Source organism: Amblyomma mixtum, chromosome 5 (genome assembly GCF_055824585.1).
Source record: "Amblyomma mixtum isolate Tamu chromosome 5, ASM5582458v1, whole genome shotgun sequence".
Lineage (NCBI taxonomy): Eukaryota > Metazoa > Arthropoda > Arachnida > Ixodida > Ixodidae > Amblyomma > Amblyomma mixtum.
The window spans coordinates 36,500,042-36,517,603 of record NC_143016.1 but is presented as its reverse complement, the minus strand read 5'-3'; the positions used below and the strand labels follow the sequence as shown (position 1 = coordinate 36,517,603).

Genomic DNA, 17,562 nt, shown 5'->3' with positions numbered 1-17,562 from the left:
TCTATTCCACTAATCTTCATTCATACATTCATCTATACATAAAAAAAAAAAAACTCAAGAGAGAGCTTGGCGTTCATAAAGTTTCCAACCTAAAACCAAACCTAACCTAAAACTTAACCTAAAAACTAACCTTAAACGTAACCTAACCTAACGAGCACCGTGCTAACGAGTGAAAGCTGGCGGCGCTGCACTTCAGCCACCATGGACGCTCAAACCTCTCAAAGCGTTAAAGCAACAAATTTTTTTAAACGCATTTATTTTTAAAAGAGCGCCTGCTAAGCACGAAATATTAGTTTTTGTAATGTTCTCTTATTTTGGACAAACTTTGCATTTACATGCTTTTATGCTCGTTTGTTGAGCATTCTTGAATGTTGAACAGGGTTTATTTTTGCATTATTTTTTGGCCAAAAGTTGTGGTTCTGCAGTCGGCAGAGAAGCGTTTGGGGGCAGGCAGGCTGGAAACGCTGATTGGTCGATGGGATGCGCTTCTCCGTGACGTTTTTTGGCTTCGCTTCGCCCATAGAGTTTCTTACTACTACCTAGAGGGAAAGCTGGCGGCGCTGCACTTCAGCCAACATGGACGCTCAAAGCATCATGGGGCGGTGAGCTACTTGTTGCGGCACAGTCGTAGTTTTTCGGGAACACAGAGTGGCAGTACTAAGGCGCTTCATTCCGAAAACGTAGTTCGTGTGTGCGCAGACGACCATAGAGTTTCTTACTATTACCTAGAGGGAAAGCTGGCGGCGCTGCACTTCAGCCACCATGGACGCCCAAAGCATCATGGGGCGGTGAGCTACTTGTTGCGGCACAGTCGTAATTTTTCGGGAACATGGAGTGGCACTACTAAAATTTTTCATTCCGAAAACGCTGTTCGTGTGTGCGCAGACGACTTTCGCGCGAACGCAGTGGGCAAAGCTCATAGTAGTGAAAACGCGACGACACACGACGCCAATAAAAGGTATCACTTCTCCGTAATGCCATTAAAAAACCTCTTATAGTATTTAAGCAACAACATCTTTTTTGAAAACATATTTACTTTTAAAAGTGCGCCTGTTAAGTACGAAATATTATTTTTTATAGTGTTCATTACTAGGCCAATAGGAGAGCGAGTCGTCTCTAATTTTGGGCGAACTTTGCACTTAAATGCTTTTCTGCTCGTTTGTTGCAATCATTAGACAAGATTTTCAATGTTAGGACGTTTGTAGTTATCAAACAGCCTTATTTTTCTATTATTTTTTGGCCAAAAGTTGCAGTTCCGCAACAAGTAGCTCACCGCCCCATGATGCTTTGAGCGCCCATGGTGGCTGAAGTGGTCTCGAGGGGTCGCCATGTAAACTCCCATAGACGGGCTGCCAGCTTTCCCTCTAGGTAATAGTAAGAAACTCTATGCAGACGACTTTCGCGCGAACGCAGTGTGCAAAAGCCATAGTAGTGAAGACGCGACGACACACGACGCCAATAAAAGGTTTTACTCTTCCGAAATGCCATTAAAAAACCTCTTAAAGTATCTAAGCAACAACATTTTTTCTGAAAACATATTTCCTTTCAAAAGTGCGCCTGTTGAGCACAAAATATTAGTTTTTATAATGTTCAATACTTGGCCAATAAAAGAGCGAATCGTCTCTTATTTTGGACAAACTTTGCACTTAAATGCTTTTCTGCTCGTTTGTTGCAATCGTTAGACAAGATATTGAATGTTAGGGCGTTTGTAGTTATCAAACAGCTTTATTTTTCTATTATTTTTTGGCCAAAAGTTACAGTTCCGCAACAAGTAGCTCACCGCCCCATGATGCTTTGAGCGCCCATGGTGGCTGAGGTGGTCACGTGGGGTCTCCATGCAAACTCCCATAGACGGCTTGCCAGCTTTCCCTCTAGGTAATAGTAAGAAACTCTATGGCTTCGCCCTCGTTCTCAACCGGACGTGGCGCCACCATGGCACCTCCAATATATGGCCAATATATGCCAATATATGGCATCTCCATGAGAGAAAACACGCCTGCCTCCAACCAAACATGACATCACTAAATTAGACGTAACCTTTGACATCACATGTATGACGTCACATTTTTTGACCAATCGGCGTTTTTAGCTTACCTACCCGCAAACGCTTGTGTGTTGTCGCCGTTCGCATCAACGGTTCGCATGGTCTTTTGGCTGCGGCGTGGTGTTTTGCACGTGCTTGAAGTTCTGGGCTGTACGTAAAGATGACAGAAGAAATTGACGCATCCGACAAAAGTGACAGCGAGGACGAGGTAACTGAAGCCTTCGTTTTCGACCCTTGGCTTTGTTTTTATGGAGAGCTCGGCGGTTTCATGCTTGCCCTCCAAATCGCGCTGTGGCCACTTCTGGATGTGGATTGACGCTCGTATATGTCTTACTCTTGGAGACACTTTCGCAAGATCTACCTGACATCTTTTATGTGTTCACTTTCCCAGCATTACTATTATTGCCCGCCTGACCCATGCTACAGTTGCGAGTGACAGTTGAGTTGTGTGTATCTCTTGCGTGTGTTACAACAGACGATGTGCTCGGCTCATCGTCTGTTGTTTCTTTTTCGCACTTTTTTAAAGGCATTTTTTCTCTCTCCGCTCCCCCCTTTTTTCCCCTCTCGTTAATTACTAGCGTCAGCGTCGCCCGTGCCCTATTCCCACCTGATCACTGTCCTTTGACAGCAGCTGTCGCCTACATGACTTTCATTAGTCGGGCCGTCACGTCCAACAAGTTGCTAAGTGCTTGATAAAAACATTGTCGTATATATGCCCCTTAAATCCCATTTTGAGAACCATTATACTTACATTCAAACAGTGCTAGGGAGCTGTTTGCCAGCGAACGCATAAATTTTTACGAAAACTTGAGGTGGCGATCATAATGATCGGGTTTATTTCACCCAAGAGATCACGTTAGTCAGACGGTCATAATCGGTGACTGCAAGCAACTGGTTAAACCAGCTCCAGTACTGGTCGCATGTTGCCGTTGTGTTCGAAGTTTTTGCTTTAGACAAGTTAAATATTGGTTCAGAGTTGGCTTGCTTGCTTTAGATGGTCATCTTGCAGAGACAATAAGAGCCATGTTTTCGAACATGTGTATAACTTTGTGTTTACAGTATAATGGTTGGCAATTAGCTGGCAAGGCTTTGTCTTTGTTAGCGCCGTCTCTGGTTTGTGCTACCAATTGGCGGTTGTGATTTCAGTTCTTAGTGGACAGCAGTGTTGTCGGTAACGCGTTACAAGTAACGGCGTTACCGATTACGCATTACTTTTTTCGGTAACTTATTAATGTACTCGTTATAATTTTGGAACTGTAACTGGTAACGTACTTACATCAACATTTTCCGGTAACCTGAGGTGTCACGTTACTGGTTACTTTTTATGTCAATTGTCCCCCTCTGCCTCTTTTTCAGAAAAAAAAAAACGCCGAAAATGATGTTGCAAACAAACAAAATCTACAGGTGTTCTCGACGACCCTTGTTGCGGCTCGCATGCATGCCAGAAAACACCTTCCCTTGACGACGCACTCAACTAAAAAAAAAAGCACGAACACGCATTCACATACTTGTCTTCACCCAAAAACCACTCACACACACACAACTCTCTAAAGAGTGGACACATGCCGAGCCACCAATGGACTATTTTCAGAAATCTGTAGGTCAGTTTCTCCGTAAGCTTGTTTCCCAACCAAAAGGTCTCTTTCACGGGCGATACTCTCGCATTCTTTGTGGAAGCAGTTTCCTCTTCGGAGTAAACTCAGGAATGTCGCCAGTTTACTTCAAGATGGCCCCAAGAGAGCGGTCGAAAGAGTACAATGGTACAGCACAGAAACGGGGATTGCAGTCAACCGGCTGTAGCACCGAAGTAGAGGAAAAAGAAGAAAATGGGCCTTTGATGCTGTGCCTGCAGTAGAGAGCTACCTCATACTAAACTTTCTAAAAATTTTCTGCTCAACAACACTGTCGCTCCAACTTTCTCTCGTCATAGTCATACCCCCCCCCCCCCTCCCCTCCCCTAGCCAGAACAAGGAACAACGCACTCCCCACAGCACTGTGACTAAGGACGGCCTCCCTCGTTTTCCTGCTTAGACTATGTTGCAAGCAGAGTGCGACCATCCGGAGTTTCCTTTCGCTTGAAGAATATGAGCGTGTCGTCAGGGTTTGAGATTTTTTGGTTGGAAAACAAGCCTTGCAGAGAAGACGAGTTTTAGGTTACAGTTACAGCGAAGACGCACTGATTACAATTTATGGCCGTGGAGTAATGGCAAAGTAACGTACAATACTTTTTTTCGGTTACGGTAACGCGTTAGCTTTTTTTGTAGGTAACGTAGGGCGGTAACGCGTTCTTTTTTTTTTAGCGTAACGAGTAACGTATTTAGTTACTTTTTTCAGTAATGCCTACAACACTGATGGACAGGGAGCATAGAGCTTGATCCTACTGGCAGTCGAGAGCATTTTCTTGTGCTATTTGAGGGAGAAACTGTGGACTGCTGTAATATGTATTTTGGTTGTGAATGTGTTTGAATACCAACTGTATAAAATTTTTCGAAAAATATTGCAGCAAATGGGTGCAAGAAAGAGGACATGGGCTCCTAACAGTCCTACCTCTCTGTTTTATAGTTTGCCTTTTCGTCTGGCTTCCATTTTGTGGACACCGCTGCAGAGTACTTTCATGACACATGGAACGACCTAACAAAGCTTGTCAAGAAGAAGAAGTCAGTAAAAATAGATGAAAAAATATCGAAAGCAATAGAAAAACGCAAGGTATGTGCCTATGTATCATTATGTGCTTTAGGACAAATGCTACTTTCTGTGATCTTCAGTTACTGGAGTCCTGTACCAGCCATAATGATTTGTTCCGTAACGTCATTGGTGTGCCTGAAACTGTGCCATGCTTTACCGCATTTTCTTTCCTTTAGCATGTGCACTCTTGGTTCGTTAGACAAGGGGTGATTGGGTTTGTGCACTACACGTCCGGCCCTACTCCATTTCTTCCTCCTAATTTCAACTTTGGTGTACTCATTAATTATTAGCATTGTTTAATGCTAGCAGGCAATCACAGGTTTAAGATCAATATACACTCCTGGTGCAGTTCAGCATCCCTGTCTGATGCAAGTGACAGTGTAGGTTTTAACTAGTTTTTCTTTGCTTGGATTACTGAGGCAGTTGTTACTCTGATTCCAAGTCTGAAGTACCAATTCAGGCTAGGAACACCAGTTTCATTCCACTGCACTGTTACTCATTGTGTTCCTTCTTTGAGTATGTGTTCACTCCGTGTGTGCATTTCACTGCTTGCATATTTATGTTCTCAGTCTAAGGATCTGGAACCTGCTGTGGAACAAAATAGATATGCAGATGAAGCAAAGGAAAATGTTAAAGGTGAGTTGTTTTTTAACATTTTTTTTTTCATTTGCATACCTAATTTTATGTGTGTTTAACAACAACCGCACTAATCACTTATTTGAACATATAAATAGCTGCCATTGATCACAGTCCAGGTAAGACATTTTGCCACTGTTCCAGCATTACTTATTGTTGCATGTCGAAATCCCAGAGCTGTTGAATATGTGTTCCTGAAACTACCTAGCTGTGGTGCTCTCATGTGAAACAACTATATGCCACTAAGAAAACATAAGGTGGCCATCATAATGGTCGCATTTATCTCATGCAAGTTTGAATTTGCATTCTGAGCATTTGATTTGATTTAAATCTGTGGGCAAGCTCTATTTTGTGTCAGGTACTTTTGGGCACCAGGACACCTGTAATAGTTCACATGATGTCCTTTAAAGGCGCAATCACTAACAGAAATGTTTCATGAGGTTATACTGGAAATGAAAAGACCTTGCCTCATATTGTGAGGATTGTGCGCTTCAGTATCCAAGAAAAAGGGATTTATAATTTTAATTGGGTGTTGAAAATTGCATGAAACAAACTGAAGTGCCATCTTGCAACGAAACCTTGTCTTGGTGAAATGTCACTGATTTGTTTTAAGTGCAGAGTATTTTTATTTTTTTCAGGCATATTTGTCATGTTTTATTACAGTTTATGCTCTCCTCACTGTGTCTTTCAATGAAAAAAAAAAAAAAAAACTCAGCCTCTGCATCACCAGTGATTTGATTTTAGCTTTTGGCACTAGATTGCAGCACACTGGTTTTCATTTCTTGGATGAAGCAGTAACCACGGTCCGCTAAGACTTTCTTCAATGAGGCTTACACCACTGTGCCGTAACTGCTTTAGCTTTGGAAGCTGAAATGGACGCTGCTGTGTGCCAAATATGTCTAGTTACTGTCTGGTGGGCGAGATTTGTATTAGTTTTTGGTACATTGCTTTTGCCGACGTGCAGTTGCCATCGTGCTCACTGATAATAGTTTCCAGCATCGATGTACATAAAAACGGGTGCATGCATCGGCATCGATTGAAAAATTCTCAGTAAAAATGTTGCATATCGTTTCTAATAAAAGCATTGCGGAATCTGTCACCTTAGACAGCAAGCTTTCGATTTCGGCAAACAAATTTGGAGCTTAAAATTTAGTGGTCAGTAGCTTTAATATTTTACTGCTTTGAATGGTACCTTGAAAAACCTATGATATGTATTTTGAGGTTTTTTTAATAGCACATAACTGATTGTGGCACATTACGGGTGTTATGAAAGAATAAGATTCATTTTTTGTTCTGTATTGGGTTTCAAAATGGGTAGGAGGCTTACATTTAGCCGAGCCATCAGGCCTTAATGTTGTCAGGTCTTGTATCTGTGTGAGCAATTTGTGCACAACTGGTAATATTGGTTTTTAAGGTGGAGAAATTTGCAAGCTTGGGTAGTTTTTTTACTAGGCATATGTCCAGTAAATATTGGTTAATAATCTTCATATAAAGCTTTGCTTGTGTGATGGCAGATACACTTCGGACAAAGAAGAAGAAAGGGAAAGACCCTCGGGAAAAGCGGAAAGCCATCACTGTGGAGGGGATGGAGGTATGTACTGATTTTACAGTGTTCGTGTGTTACACAAGGCCATAAAGCTTTATAAACACATGCCTTTGAACTTCGCCAAAGCACAGTGGGAGTACATTACTGATCTGCAGTCTCTTGTCAAGTAATTAGTAACGACATGGAAGTAATGTGTACTTCCTTTCTTCGTGTGTGGTGTTTATTTTTCGGCTGTATTTCTGGTCATGTTCCAGCAACTAGCTCAGAAATGAAATGCTTATCGCACTGTTTTCGAGTGGCAGATAGGTGATAAGGCCTTGCTATATGCAGGGTAAAGTGCTTATAGTCTTTGTGCTTCTGAAAAAACTGTGCTAAAAGAGTAGTATGTGCTTAAAATATGCGTCACATTCAAGGCCGATAATAAGTCACCATTGCTGCTATTATTCTGGTTGAACACCTGCATGTCCTTGTATTAGACACAAATGCAATCAAAACATGACAGTGGCTTCAAATTTTTTCCGAGAATGTCTTAACGTCGTGCACAAGCAATAAAACTTCAAAACAATTTTCGTGTTTTCGTCACTTTTGTGGTAGCTATAAATACATACAGTATAAACCTGTATGATTGTGCCCTTGGGACACTTCAAAAGTGTGCTTTACAAAATTGCACCAGTTTAATGGTTCACGTGAGCTAGATTTTTTGCCTTTATTGTGTCATTATGTAGCTCAACAAAGGTCCCTGAGCATTTCAGCTTACCATAAGACTCAGCTTAACAGAGATTGCTTTGAAGGAAGCCTTATGTAAATAAAAAAACTTCAATAGCTGACCTATAAAGTATACTTCACTAAGCTAGCCTTTCTGTGTCTCCAGCTTATGATAAGTACCTGTCAAACTCTTAGTTCTGTGTTCCGGGGACAAGCTTTTACAGAGCACAAACTTCAGTTAAGTACAGTTTAGTCTTGTTTATGAAATGCTGCCTCAAACATCTGTCTGTTATCACTTTGAAAAGGTAGCAATCTGTGGCTGCTGTCTGTTATCATATGATTGACTATGCCCAGTGCATGCATGCTAAAGACCTCTCATATCTCTCCAATTAACATGGTCGTGTGCCAGCTGCGGCACTTTATCTCCGCAAACTTCTTAATCTCATCCACCCATATGAATTTCTGCCACCGTGTGCTATGCTTGACTTCACTTGGGATCCATTCCGTTACCCTAAGGGACCATCAATTTTCTTGCCTTCACATTGCATGCCTTTGCCATGCCCTTTTCTTCTTCTTGATTTCGACTCTGACCCATTGTGCTCTCCTCCAGTCTCTTGAAGATGCACTAAAGAGGAATCTGAAATCGCCTTTTTACCATGGGAACTCTATCTGCACACTCCGTGCAGTCTTAGAAACTTTGAAATTATTATCCTGTGCGGTTGATTTCCCTATTAGGTCAGACTAAATGTCCCGGCTCTGTTTTTTTTCTTTTTTACCTGACCTCCAACAGTAGAAGGAGTTAATCATTTCGTGGAGGTCCTTTCAGACAGTCGCGCGGCGGCTTCGCTTTTGCTTTTGGTTTTATTTTGTTTTTTAGGTTTTCATGAATGAATAGTTTCAGTTGCAGACTACATAGCAGCAAATTAGGCCCATGGAAATAAAAATACGCTGTTTGCTTTTGCCGATTGCTACGTATCACTCGCCGACGGTAGAGCGGCAAGCCAACATGGGACTGGCTGAAAAAGCACTCCAAGTATTGGCTGACTCTTCCTCTTTTTGGAGGCAAGTTAAAAAAAAAAAAAAGAAAGCGAGAGCCGGAATGTTTAATTCGATTTAATAAGGAAATCGTTTGCACAAGACAATAATTCGAAGTTTCTTAGAATGCTCGGAGCGTGCAGATCGAGTTTCCGTGGTAAACAGATGAGCCCAGAATCCTCTTTAGTGCACCTTCAATGTTGCACCTATTATTTTCCTTCCCATAGCTCACTGCATTGCCCTTAATTCAAGTCCAACCCTATACGTTAGCCTCCGTCCCAGTAAGATACTTCTAAGCTAGAGCCGTTATGATGGTCATTTGAGCTAGCCTGAATAGGTTTTCAGACTCATTTTCCTTGCATTTCTCCATTATTTTCTACCACTGTGTACTTGCTCTCACAGGTTCTAGGTGGCACTTAAAATATTTGTCTGGGCATAGCTACACCTCTGTCTAGCTGTCGCCAGCCACGCTGCCGGCGTCATGGGTCTTTTAGGCATGAATGTTTGAGTGTGGTGGGGTCGTGGGGGCCCCAGGGTTCCTAGGAGGCCCGAATTCCTCTGCAAAATAAAGTTTCTCTCTCTCTCTCTATGTGTTAAGTTCAGAGAGAACAATGCACTTATGACTGGTTTTCTCTTTATACAGTGGAAACTCGCAGCTTTTTTTTTTAATTGTGCTCTAGCCAGCACTAGTTTCTTCGTTTCAGATGAATTTGCCGCCCTTCAACTTGCGAACAGGATGCTTTTTATGCCAACTATCTATCGCACCAAGAAATACTTTACAAAACAGTGAGCTTGGTAGCATATCTTCCATTATTTTCTTGCTGACAAATTTTGGCACCAGTACTAATGTTTATTTTTATCCTGGATTTCTTGCATCATGTGCACCTTTGAAACTCGAAATGATTCCAGGATTCCTTGGGTGTTAATTCAATTTATCCTAGTGCTTTAATATAACAGTTTTAAACTATTTAGATAGTTTGCACAAAATTTTGTATGAGCATGTAAAAAATTTTTTGTTGGTGTTTACTGTTGGAAAAGTAATGAATTGGCTTTCTTGAGGACTATATTTTCTATTTAGGCTGAAAAGTTTTTTTTTTGATTCGGAATGACAAGTGGTGCCTGAAAGAGTTATTAAAATCGATGACCTCTGTCCTTTTTGACGTGCCAACCAGAATGAGGAAGAGGAAGAGGATGATGTGACAAAAGCATTTTTTGGCGATGGAGATGTCTCCTTTCAACAGATGAATTTATCCAGGCCTCTACTAAAGGTATGTCCTCAACTAATGTTTCTCAGTAGTATGTCTGTATGATTGAAGGCATTGACTCGACTGCCACTGAACTGTTAGCAGGAGCACTTGTGACATGAATGACCGTTCTCTTTGTCATCCCAGGCATTGACCGCAATGAACTTTATCTACCCGACACCCATTCAAGCATCTACTATACCAATGGCATTGTTGGGCAGAGACATCTATGCTTGTGCTGCTACAGGAACAGGTGAGATGATGCATGCAGCTTAGCTGAGGGTACTGTCACCCAATTTTCATTCTTTTGAAAATGTTATGAGTGTTTGAGGCGTGACGCTTATGATTCTCTTTGGCATGGTACACATAACTTCATTGCCGGTTAAGGCTTGGAATAAGGTGCATTCTTAACTATGTTGTCAAGACCTCTTCAGTGTTAGTTGCTTCTATTCTTACAAATTGAGTAATATTGTGTACTTTTGGGCTCTAAAAAAAAAAAAGAAAGTAACCCTGGAACACTGTTGTTTAACATGTGATGGGGCTTGTTTAATGCAGGCAAAACTGCTGCCTTCATGTTGCCTGTGCTTGAGCGACTTCTGTTCCGACCTAAGCAGGACTTGGTTACTAGGGTGCTGGTGGTCGTGCCCACCCGAGAGCTGGCCGTGCAGGTCTACCAGGTCAGCCTCCAGCTGGCTCAGTTCACCAATGTGATGATCACCTTGTCTGCTGGTGAGCTTCATCTTCATGCCTGTTGATTTCTCCCTTCCTTCGTATAGTTTTCATCGAACATAGTAGCAGAGCCTTACAAGTGTGGGCTTGATTCATGTGTGAAGAGCTTTGTTACATCATACAGAAGCTGTATGGCTTCCCTTTGTAGCCGCATGGCTGCGCTTGGGTGGATGCCAGTGAGTAATTGCTCTCTTATTATGGTTAGCTTTAAAATGAACTGGGCAAGGAAATGGATGGGTTGTGGCACGCATGGGTTTACATAAGCTGAGGGAACCCAAGAGTTGGTCAAATGTTTAGGGGAATCCCCCAAGGTGGAGTAGATTTATAATAAGGGAGTAATTACTCATTTGCATCCACCCGAGCGCAGCCATACGGCTACAAATGAAAGCTATACAGCTTTCTCAGAAACTTCGTAGTTAAAGAAAAATTCGTCCTGGTCCGGGGTTCGAACCCAGGACCACCGCTACACCGGAGCAGTCGCTCTACCAATTGAGCTAACCAGGACGGCAAGCTTATGGTAGGACGAGAGCGAATTGATCAATAACTCGATCCCCCAAGGTGGAGTAGATTTATAATAAGGGAGTAATAACTCATTTGCATCCACCCGAGCGCAGCCATACGGCTACAAAGGAAAGCTATACAGCTTTCTCAGAAACTTCGTAGTTAAAGAAAAATTCGTCCTGGTCCGGGGTTCGAAACCAGGACCACCGCTACACCGGAGCAGTCGCTCTACCAATTGAGCTAACCAGGACGGCAAGCTTATGGTAGGACGAGACACAGTTCCCACTTCGAGTTATTGATCAATTCGCTCTCGTCCTACCATAAGCTTGCCGTCCTGGTTAGCTCAATTGGTAGAGCGACTGCTCCGGTGAAGCGGTGGTCCCGGGCTCGAACCCCGGACCAGGACGAATTTTTCTTTAACTACGAAGTTTCTGAGAAAGCTGTATAGCTTTCCTTTGTAGCCGTATGGCTGCGCTCGGGTGGATGCAAATGAGTAATTACTCCCTTATTATGAACCCGAGAGTACTTGAAGGAACACAAGAGCTGAGTGGAGTTTGCTTTGAGAACCCCTACCCTAGTGTTTCCTGCCGTGCAGGTGGTCTGGACCTGAAGGCCCAGGAAGCTGCACTGCGTAAGGTGCCAGACATCATCATTGCCACCCCGGGTCGCCTCATTGACCACCTGGAAAACACGCCAGGCTTTGACCTCCGGAATATCGAAGTGCTCATCCTAGATGAAGCTGACAAGTGAGGAGCCAAAAACTGTTTAGCAGTGTACTTTTACCAGCAAAGTCCTGTAGTCATTTCTGCGATTTAGCTGATTTCTTGTGCAAGCATATTGGAAGTGCATGAAGATTAGTGTAAACAGTTATGATGTTTGTAAGAAATGATTAAAGTGGTGCAGGCTGTTTCTTGTACCTAAGTAAGAACCTTGTGGCAGGTAAAAAGATGGATGAGACGTTAGCTGCCATAGCACTATATAAGTGCAAGCTAGGAAGCAACGTAAAAAAGCGAGTGTGCCCAGGCCAAGAGCTCCACTGGCACCTGCTTTATTACTGCTACAGCAGGCAGGTTGTACCGGTCATTGGAATTGGGTGTATCTAGGTTCTGGCATTAATATTGAAAATGGTACTGGGTATAATTTATATCTCAGAGCTCAAACAAAAGGGAAACAAGCAAAAAGAGACATGACCTTCAGGGCGGAGAAACTGGATCTTGTGAATGTGTTGTTCTTGCTCCAGCTTTCAGTAGCGAGATACTCATTTCAATGGAGGCGATATTCTAAACGCCCGTGTACTGTGCGATGTCAATGCACGTTTCTGGAGCCCTTCATTACGGCTTCCCTCATAGCCTGAGTTGCGTTGGGATGTTAAACCCCTCTAAAACCAAACCAAGCTTCCCTGCTCCTTGTTTACCATTCTGGGACACAAAGCTTTCTATAGTCGGATACAATTTAAGTCTGCAGTGAAGCTCCGCTCACATTCAGGACCGCGGCACAGAATTCAACCACGACAATACAGTAGTCTGTTGTCAAAACTTTTCTTGTTACCTGAGCAAAAAGATAATCGCCACAAAAATGTTACAAGCTCTAGAATTTTGATACATGGTTTGTTTCATACAATTAAGCATTAGAAAGCTGGTTTCGTTTACTTATGTGACTGGCTAACGGAGTAATTCAGTACGCCGCGGACAGTGGCCTAGTGTTAACTGCTGTTTCTTTAAGTTGTATCCTAATATAAGGTGGAATGATTTTATAGCCATGTAGTTTCAGTACAGTGGCACCTATATTAGAGCACCTATGCAGAGCAGTTACCATGTTCCAGCCTGCACAACTCAGTTGGGAGCAGGACAGCAGATGGAGAGACAGCACAGTGCATGTGTTGTCTCTATCTGCTGGCGTGTTCTTTGCACTGTTACAAAATGACCATACATCAGGGCACATAACTGTGGCTCCTGTCCTATTAGAGCTCAGAATATTGTCATTGTTCTGCTGCATCTGTGACTCTGGAGTAGCTTTCTATAGAAAGTGCACGGGAGCTGTAGAAGCATGCAGGTCAAATGCACTTTCTTTTGCAAGGTTACTTTTTACACCTGGAGTGAGGTTGCTTTGCAGCTGTGATTACCTGTTCTATGTGAAGTTTTGTGTTGATACCTTAAAAAAAGGGTGTCAGGTTTTTCCTTGATGGCCTAAACTTTTCGCATGTGTATGTTCTGTTGTTGTGTTGTTCTCAACCAGTTTATTTCAGTGAGGCCCTTGCTTGCTGTTATATTATCACTTCTCGCTTTTGTCCATGTCTTCAGGATGCTGGATGAAACCTTTGCATCCCAGATGAAGGAGATCATCAGGCAGTGTGCTCCAACAAGGCAGACTATGCTGTTTTCAGCCACCATGACAGAGGAGGTTGGCGTTCCTGTGTGGAGTTACATGCATGCATTTTACACTGGTGCACATATACATGAGCACTGTTATACAGCTGAAAGTACCTTGATGGGTGCTAGTGCCATCACAGCGATGACGTAGAGGTAAAGCGTCCGCCTCGTGTGCAAGACCGGGGTTTGTGCCCTAGTTCTGCGCAATTCTTGTCTGCATTTAAAAGAAGAGAGAAAAAAAAATCCATGTGTCGATGGAATTGCATAGCCAGGCATCTTGGTGACTGGATCAGACAATGCACTCCCTTAACAGAACAGGATTTGAGCACTCTGGTGTAGTACTTGGCCACAACCTCATATATGAATATACATAGTCTCCAGATGATTATTTGGACTCAGCAGGACCCAGAAATGGTCCAAATAACTAAACAGTCTGAAAAATTTGTGAACTTCAAAAAAAATAATCTGAAAAACCAGCTGTATGAGGTCTGGTTTTTGTACGGTCATATATAAGCCTCACATTTTTTGTGCGATAAAAATGTTAATGCTGAAAACAGCAGTTGAACATGGCAGTGACTGTATAAACTGTTAGGGGCCCTTCTAACGTGTTGCTCATTCTCCTTGTTGCCTGGACTGAAGGAGGTACAGTAGCCGGCCGATATTTCGGACTTCAATAATTCCGACTAGCGCGATATTTTGGTCTTCGCTGAGGAACCGTCGCGCACCTCGTAGGAACATGTACATTTTCACGATCGATATTTCGGACTTTACGGAGTCTTAAAAGTTTGAATTTTCGGACTTAAATAGATGCCAACAATGTTGTGGTGATCACTTTTCAACCGAAAGTTTGTTATTTCGGCCTAATATAGACGTAAGTGGGCATCGCTGCCACTACCAGCCCATTTGCCGCCCCCGTGAAAGGCGCCATCTTGGATTTAAACTGAATCGGCTCGGCTTCGGCGGGGCACTATCGGACTGGTTGCCATTAGAGATAATGAGATGCTCTCCATTGCCGTCGAGATGGCCTACAAAGGGTGCACGATCGCATTGAAAACGGAGCGGAACAGCTGCAGCGTCCGCGGCTTGACAGTGCAGTCCGCGGTGCGGGGCAGCAAACGCGGTAGACGGGGGGAGGGGGGGACTGCATTCGGAGGCGCTCGCCTCCGCCCGCGTCTTCCCGTGGGTTACCCATGGGTGACCTCTCGGTCTTCACGAACGTCACTGCCCCATGCAAACTGACCGTTCTTGCTTCGCGTAGCGAGTGCATTCATTCGCGGCATGACCACGGTCGCATCCCACTATCTGGTATGATGTAGGGTGTGGACATGAAGACAGCACGGCTATGACTCGGATAGAGTCTAATATTATCGCTTGTAGGTGGAACATGGGGAGCGGCAATTTTTGCAATTTTGAAAACCAGTTTTTCGCAGAAAAGTTCATTTTTTTTCATGTTCACGGATTTTTCGGACTGTTCGATTATTCAGACCATTTTTCGGGTCCCGCCGAGTCCGAAAAATTGGTGGGCGACTGTATGTGGTACTATTGGGCTGTGCTCACAGAAAACCCGAAGTACCTCTTCATGAACAACCAACCACTCATGCCTTTGGAAGAACCTGCGGCCTTTATAAACAAGGCAAGAGTTGCTCAGAAGCTGCGTCTACAGAAGTATCTCTGAAATCACAGTAGCAAACACTACTAGTCCAGCACTACTGTTTAAACTATTTACTTTAAATGCTAATGAACAGAGTTGTGATAACTTTTTTGATAATGGTACTGTCAGTGAGCCAAATGAGTAACATTGCTGAGAGTGCTGTTTGTAGATCACGGTGTTCCGTTTGATAATTTGATTCAATGCAAAAAGAGAAATAATTGTCATTAATGTGCATCTCAGCTGATATTTGATGCAATGCATAAAGAGACATTATTGTCAGAAATGTGTGTATCAGCTGCTTGTAGTGAATGATGTGTCTTACCTACTAGCAACCTTAAATTTTAGAAAGTTTTGTGTCAAGAAATGCCTGTGGCCGAGTCAGCTAAAGCTGGGAATGCAGGTGAAAGACCTGGCTGCTGTGTCGCTCCAGAAGCCAGTCAAGCTGTTCCTAAACAATAACACCGACGTGGCACTCAACCTTAGGCAAGAGTTCATTCGGATCCGACCTCAAAGGGAGGGAGATCGGGAGGCAATCCTTGCTGGTGAGTAGTAGTTGTCTGTGAATATGCGTTCAAGCTAGACTTGCAATTGTGTGCACATTGTCTTGGCGAGATCCCAAGCAGTACCAAATCTAGATACATTGAATTCATAATGTATTGCAGGTAGTTTTGTATAGTGTCAGTAATTTGATGTATGAAAGTATGCTGAAGTGAGGTACAGTAGAATCCCGGTGATACTAACCCCCACAGGGCCACGAAATAAAAGGACCTCTCATACCAAGAAAACCAAATCCACGTGTGGAAGCATGGGGAACACATTCAGGGATATCCGTTTACGGCACGACTGATGACCACGATAATGTATTTTGCGCCACCGCTGCGGCGTTGACACGGGGTGGGACTGCGTGTAGTCGTGGCTGGTATGTTCGTATCATTCGTAGTGGCGTGGAGTGTCCAGATCGCCTGAAATTCTGCACATTGTAAAACACAATGCCCTCTGGCCAGGGAACTTTATTAATTCATATCATCCCGAAATCCGTATTAACCTTGATTTTATCATCTAGATTTTGCTATATATAATCAAGAAGTACGCATGTGCGAATGGTGAATTTTCAGTTCGAAGTGAATACGAAGCGAATTGTTATTTTGTTTGAATAGTTTCAAAGCGAAGCAAATAGTTTTAAGCCGAAGCGAATAGTTAGTGACTTGAAATGTGATAGAAAAAAAAAAGATGCAGTTCATTAGAATAGCATACACTGAAAGGCATGGTATGCAGAGTTTACTAGGGGAATCTGAAATAAAAAGTGAAGCAAACTAAAAGTCAGTGCCTTCAAACTTACGTTACGCATTGACTAAACAGCAGCAAGCCAAGGTGCACTAAGCGTCATAGTACTTGAAATGTGATAGAAAAAAAAAAAGATGCAGTTCATTAGAATAGCATACACTGAAAGGCATGGTATGCAGAGTTTACTAGGGGAATCTGAAATAAAAAGTGAAGCAAACTAAAAGTCAGTGCCTTCAAACTTACGTTACGCATTGACTAAACAGCAGCAAGCCAAGGTGCACTAAGCGCCATAGTCTCTATCCCTTACCATGTGATTCTAGAATTACAAGCTGCTGATTTTAAAAATAAAAAGCTGCTGGGTAGATTCAAACATCTTTTCTCGTTCCTCGAAGTTGAAACTACTAAAGAGCTTTTTCTGTATAAATGGCTTCAACTATAGGAGTAAACCTTTATCTGCCCCCTCTTCATTATTCTTTCAGCACTTGTGTTGCGGACATTCCACGACCACACCATTGTGTTCGTGCAAACAAAGAAACTCGCCCACCGGCTGCGCATTCTTCTGGGCCTACTGGGTGCTCGAGTGGATGAGTTGCATGGCAACCTGAACCAGTCACAGCGCCTCGAAGCCCTGCACCGGTTCAAGGAGATGGAGGTCGATGTGCTTGTCACCACTGACTTGGTTGCACGTGGCCTCGACATCAAAGATGTAAAAACGGTATGTGCACCTTTCAGGCTTACGGAGTGCAACAAGTGAGGAGGTCCTATTTTTGAAGGGTTTTCAGTGCTGGAATTACATCTACTATTGCGCTCAATGTGACCCGCAGTGCACAAGATGTGGGAGGAGTTCAGTTTACAAAGTTGTGCAAGCCCAGTGGTGCTCGAATGTTGTGCACTCAGCTGCAGATGAAGAGAACAGAGTACCCTGAATAGTTGTGCTTGTTTTGCGCTCTCTGTTAGTGCGCATTGGTTTACTACACAGCGGAAACCTCCGTTAATTTACTGCAGAAGTGTTGCAGGTTATGTGGAGTGCAGTAGTATACCTGCATGAGCTTTGCTCACTGTGGCTAAGTATTGTTGGTTTTGACTCGGTTCTTTTTTTTATTCTGGTCAAATGTTAAGCGTTTAGAGAGTAG

The 17,562-nt window shown here is 43.1% G+C and overlaps 1 protein-coding gene across 1 annotated transcript in view; it reads left to right on the top strand.

Annotated features, from left to right (window-relative positions):
- Positions 1-2,082: 2,082 nt before the first annotated feature.
- The window catches only part of Rs1 (Dead-box helicase Rs1), a 29,656-nt gene continuing 14,176 nt past the window's right edge, over positions 2,083-17,562 (top strand). The window contains exons 1-11 of the mRNA XM_089543961.1: positions 2,083-2,252; positions 4,607-4,750; positions 5,299-5,365; positions 6,880-6,956; positions 9,824-9,919; positions 10,043-10,148; positions 10,451-10,624; positions 11,721-11,871; positions 13,426-13,525; positions 15,546-15,687; positions 16,909-17,144. Coding sequence (XP_089400087.1) covers positions 2,205-2,252; positions 4,607-4,750; positions 5,299-5,365; positions 6,880-6,956; positions 9,824-9,919; positions 10,043-10,148; positions 10,451-10,624; positions 11,721-11,871; positions 13,426-13,525; positions 15,546-15,687; positions 16,909-17,144 — 1,341 coding nt within the window. The 5' untranslated portion in view covers positions 2,083-2,204. The remainder of the gene's footprint in view (positions 2,253-4,606; positions 4,751-5,298; positions 5,366-6,879; positions 6,957-9,823; positions 9,920-10,042; positions 10,149-10,450; positions 10,625-11,720; positions 11,872-13,425; positions 13,526-15,545; positions 15,688-16,908; positions 17,145-17,562) is intronic.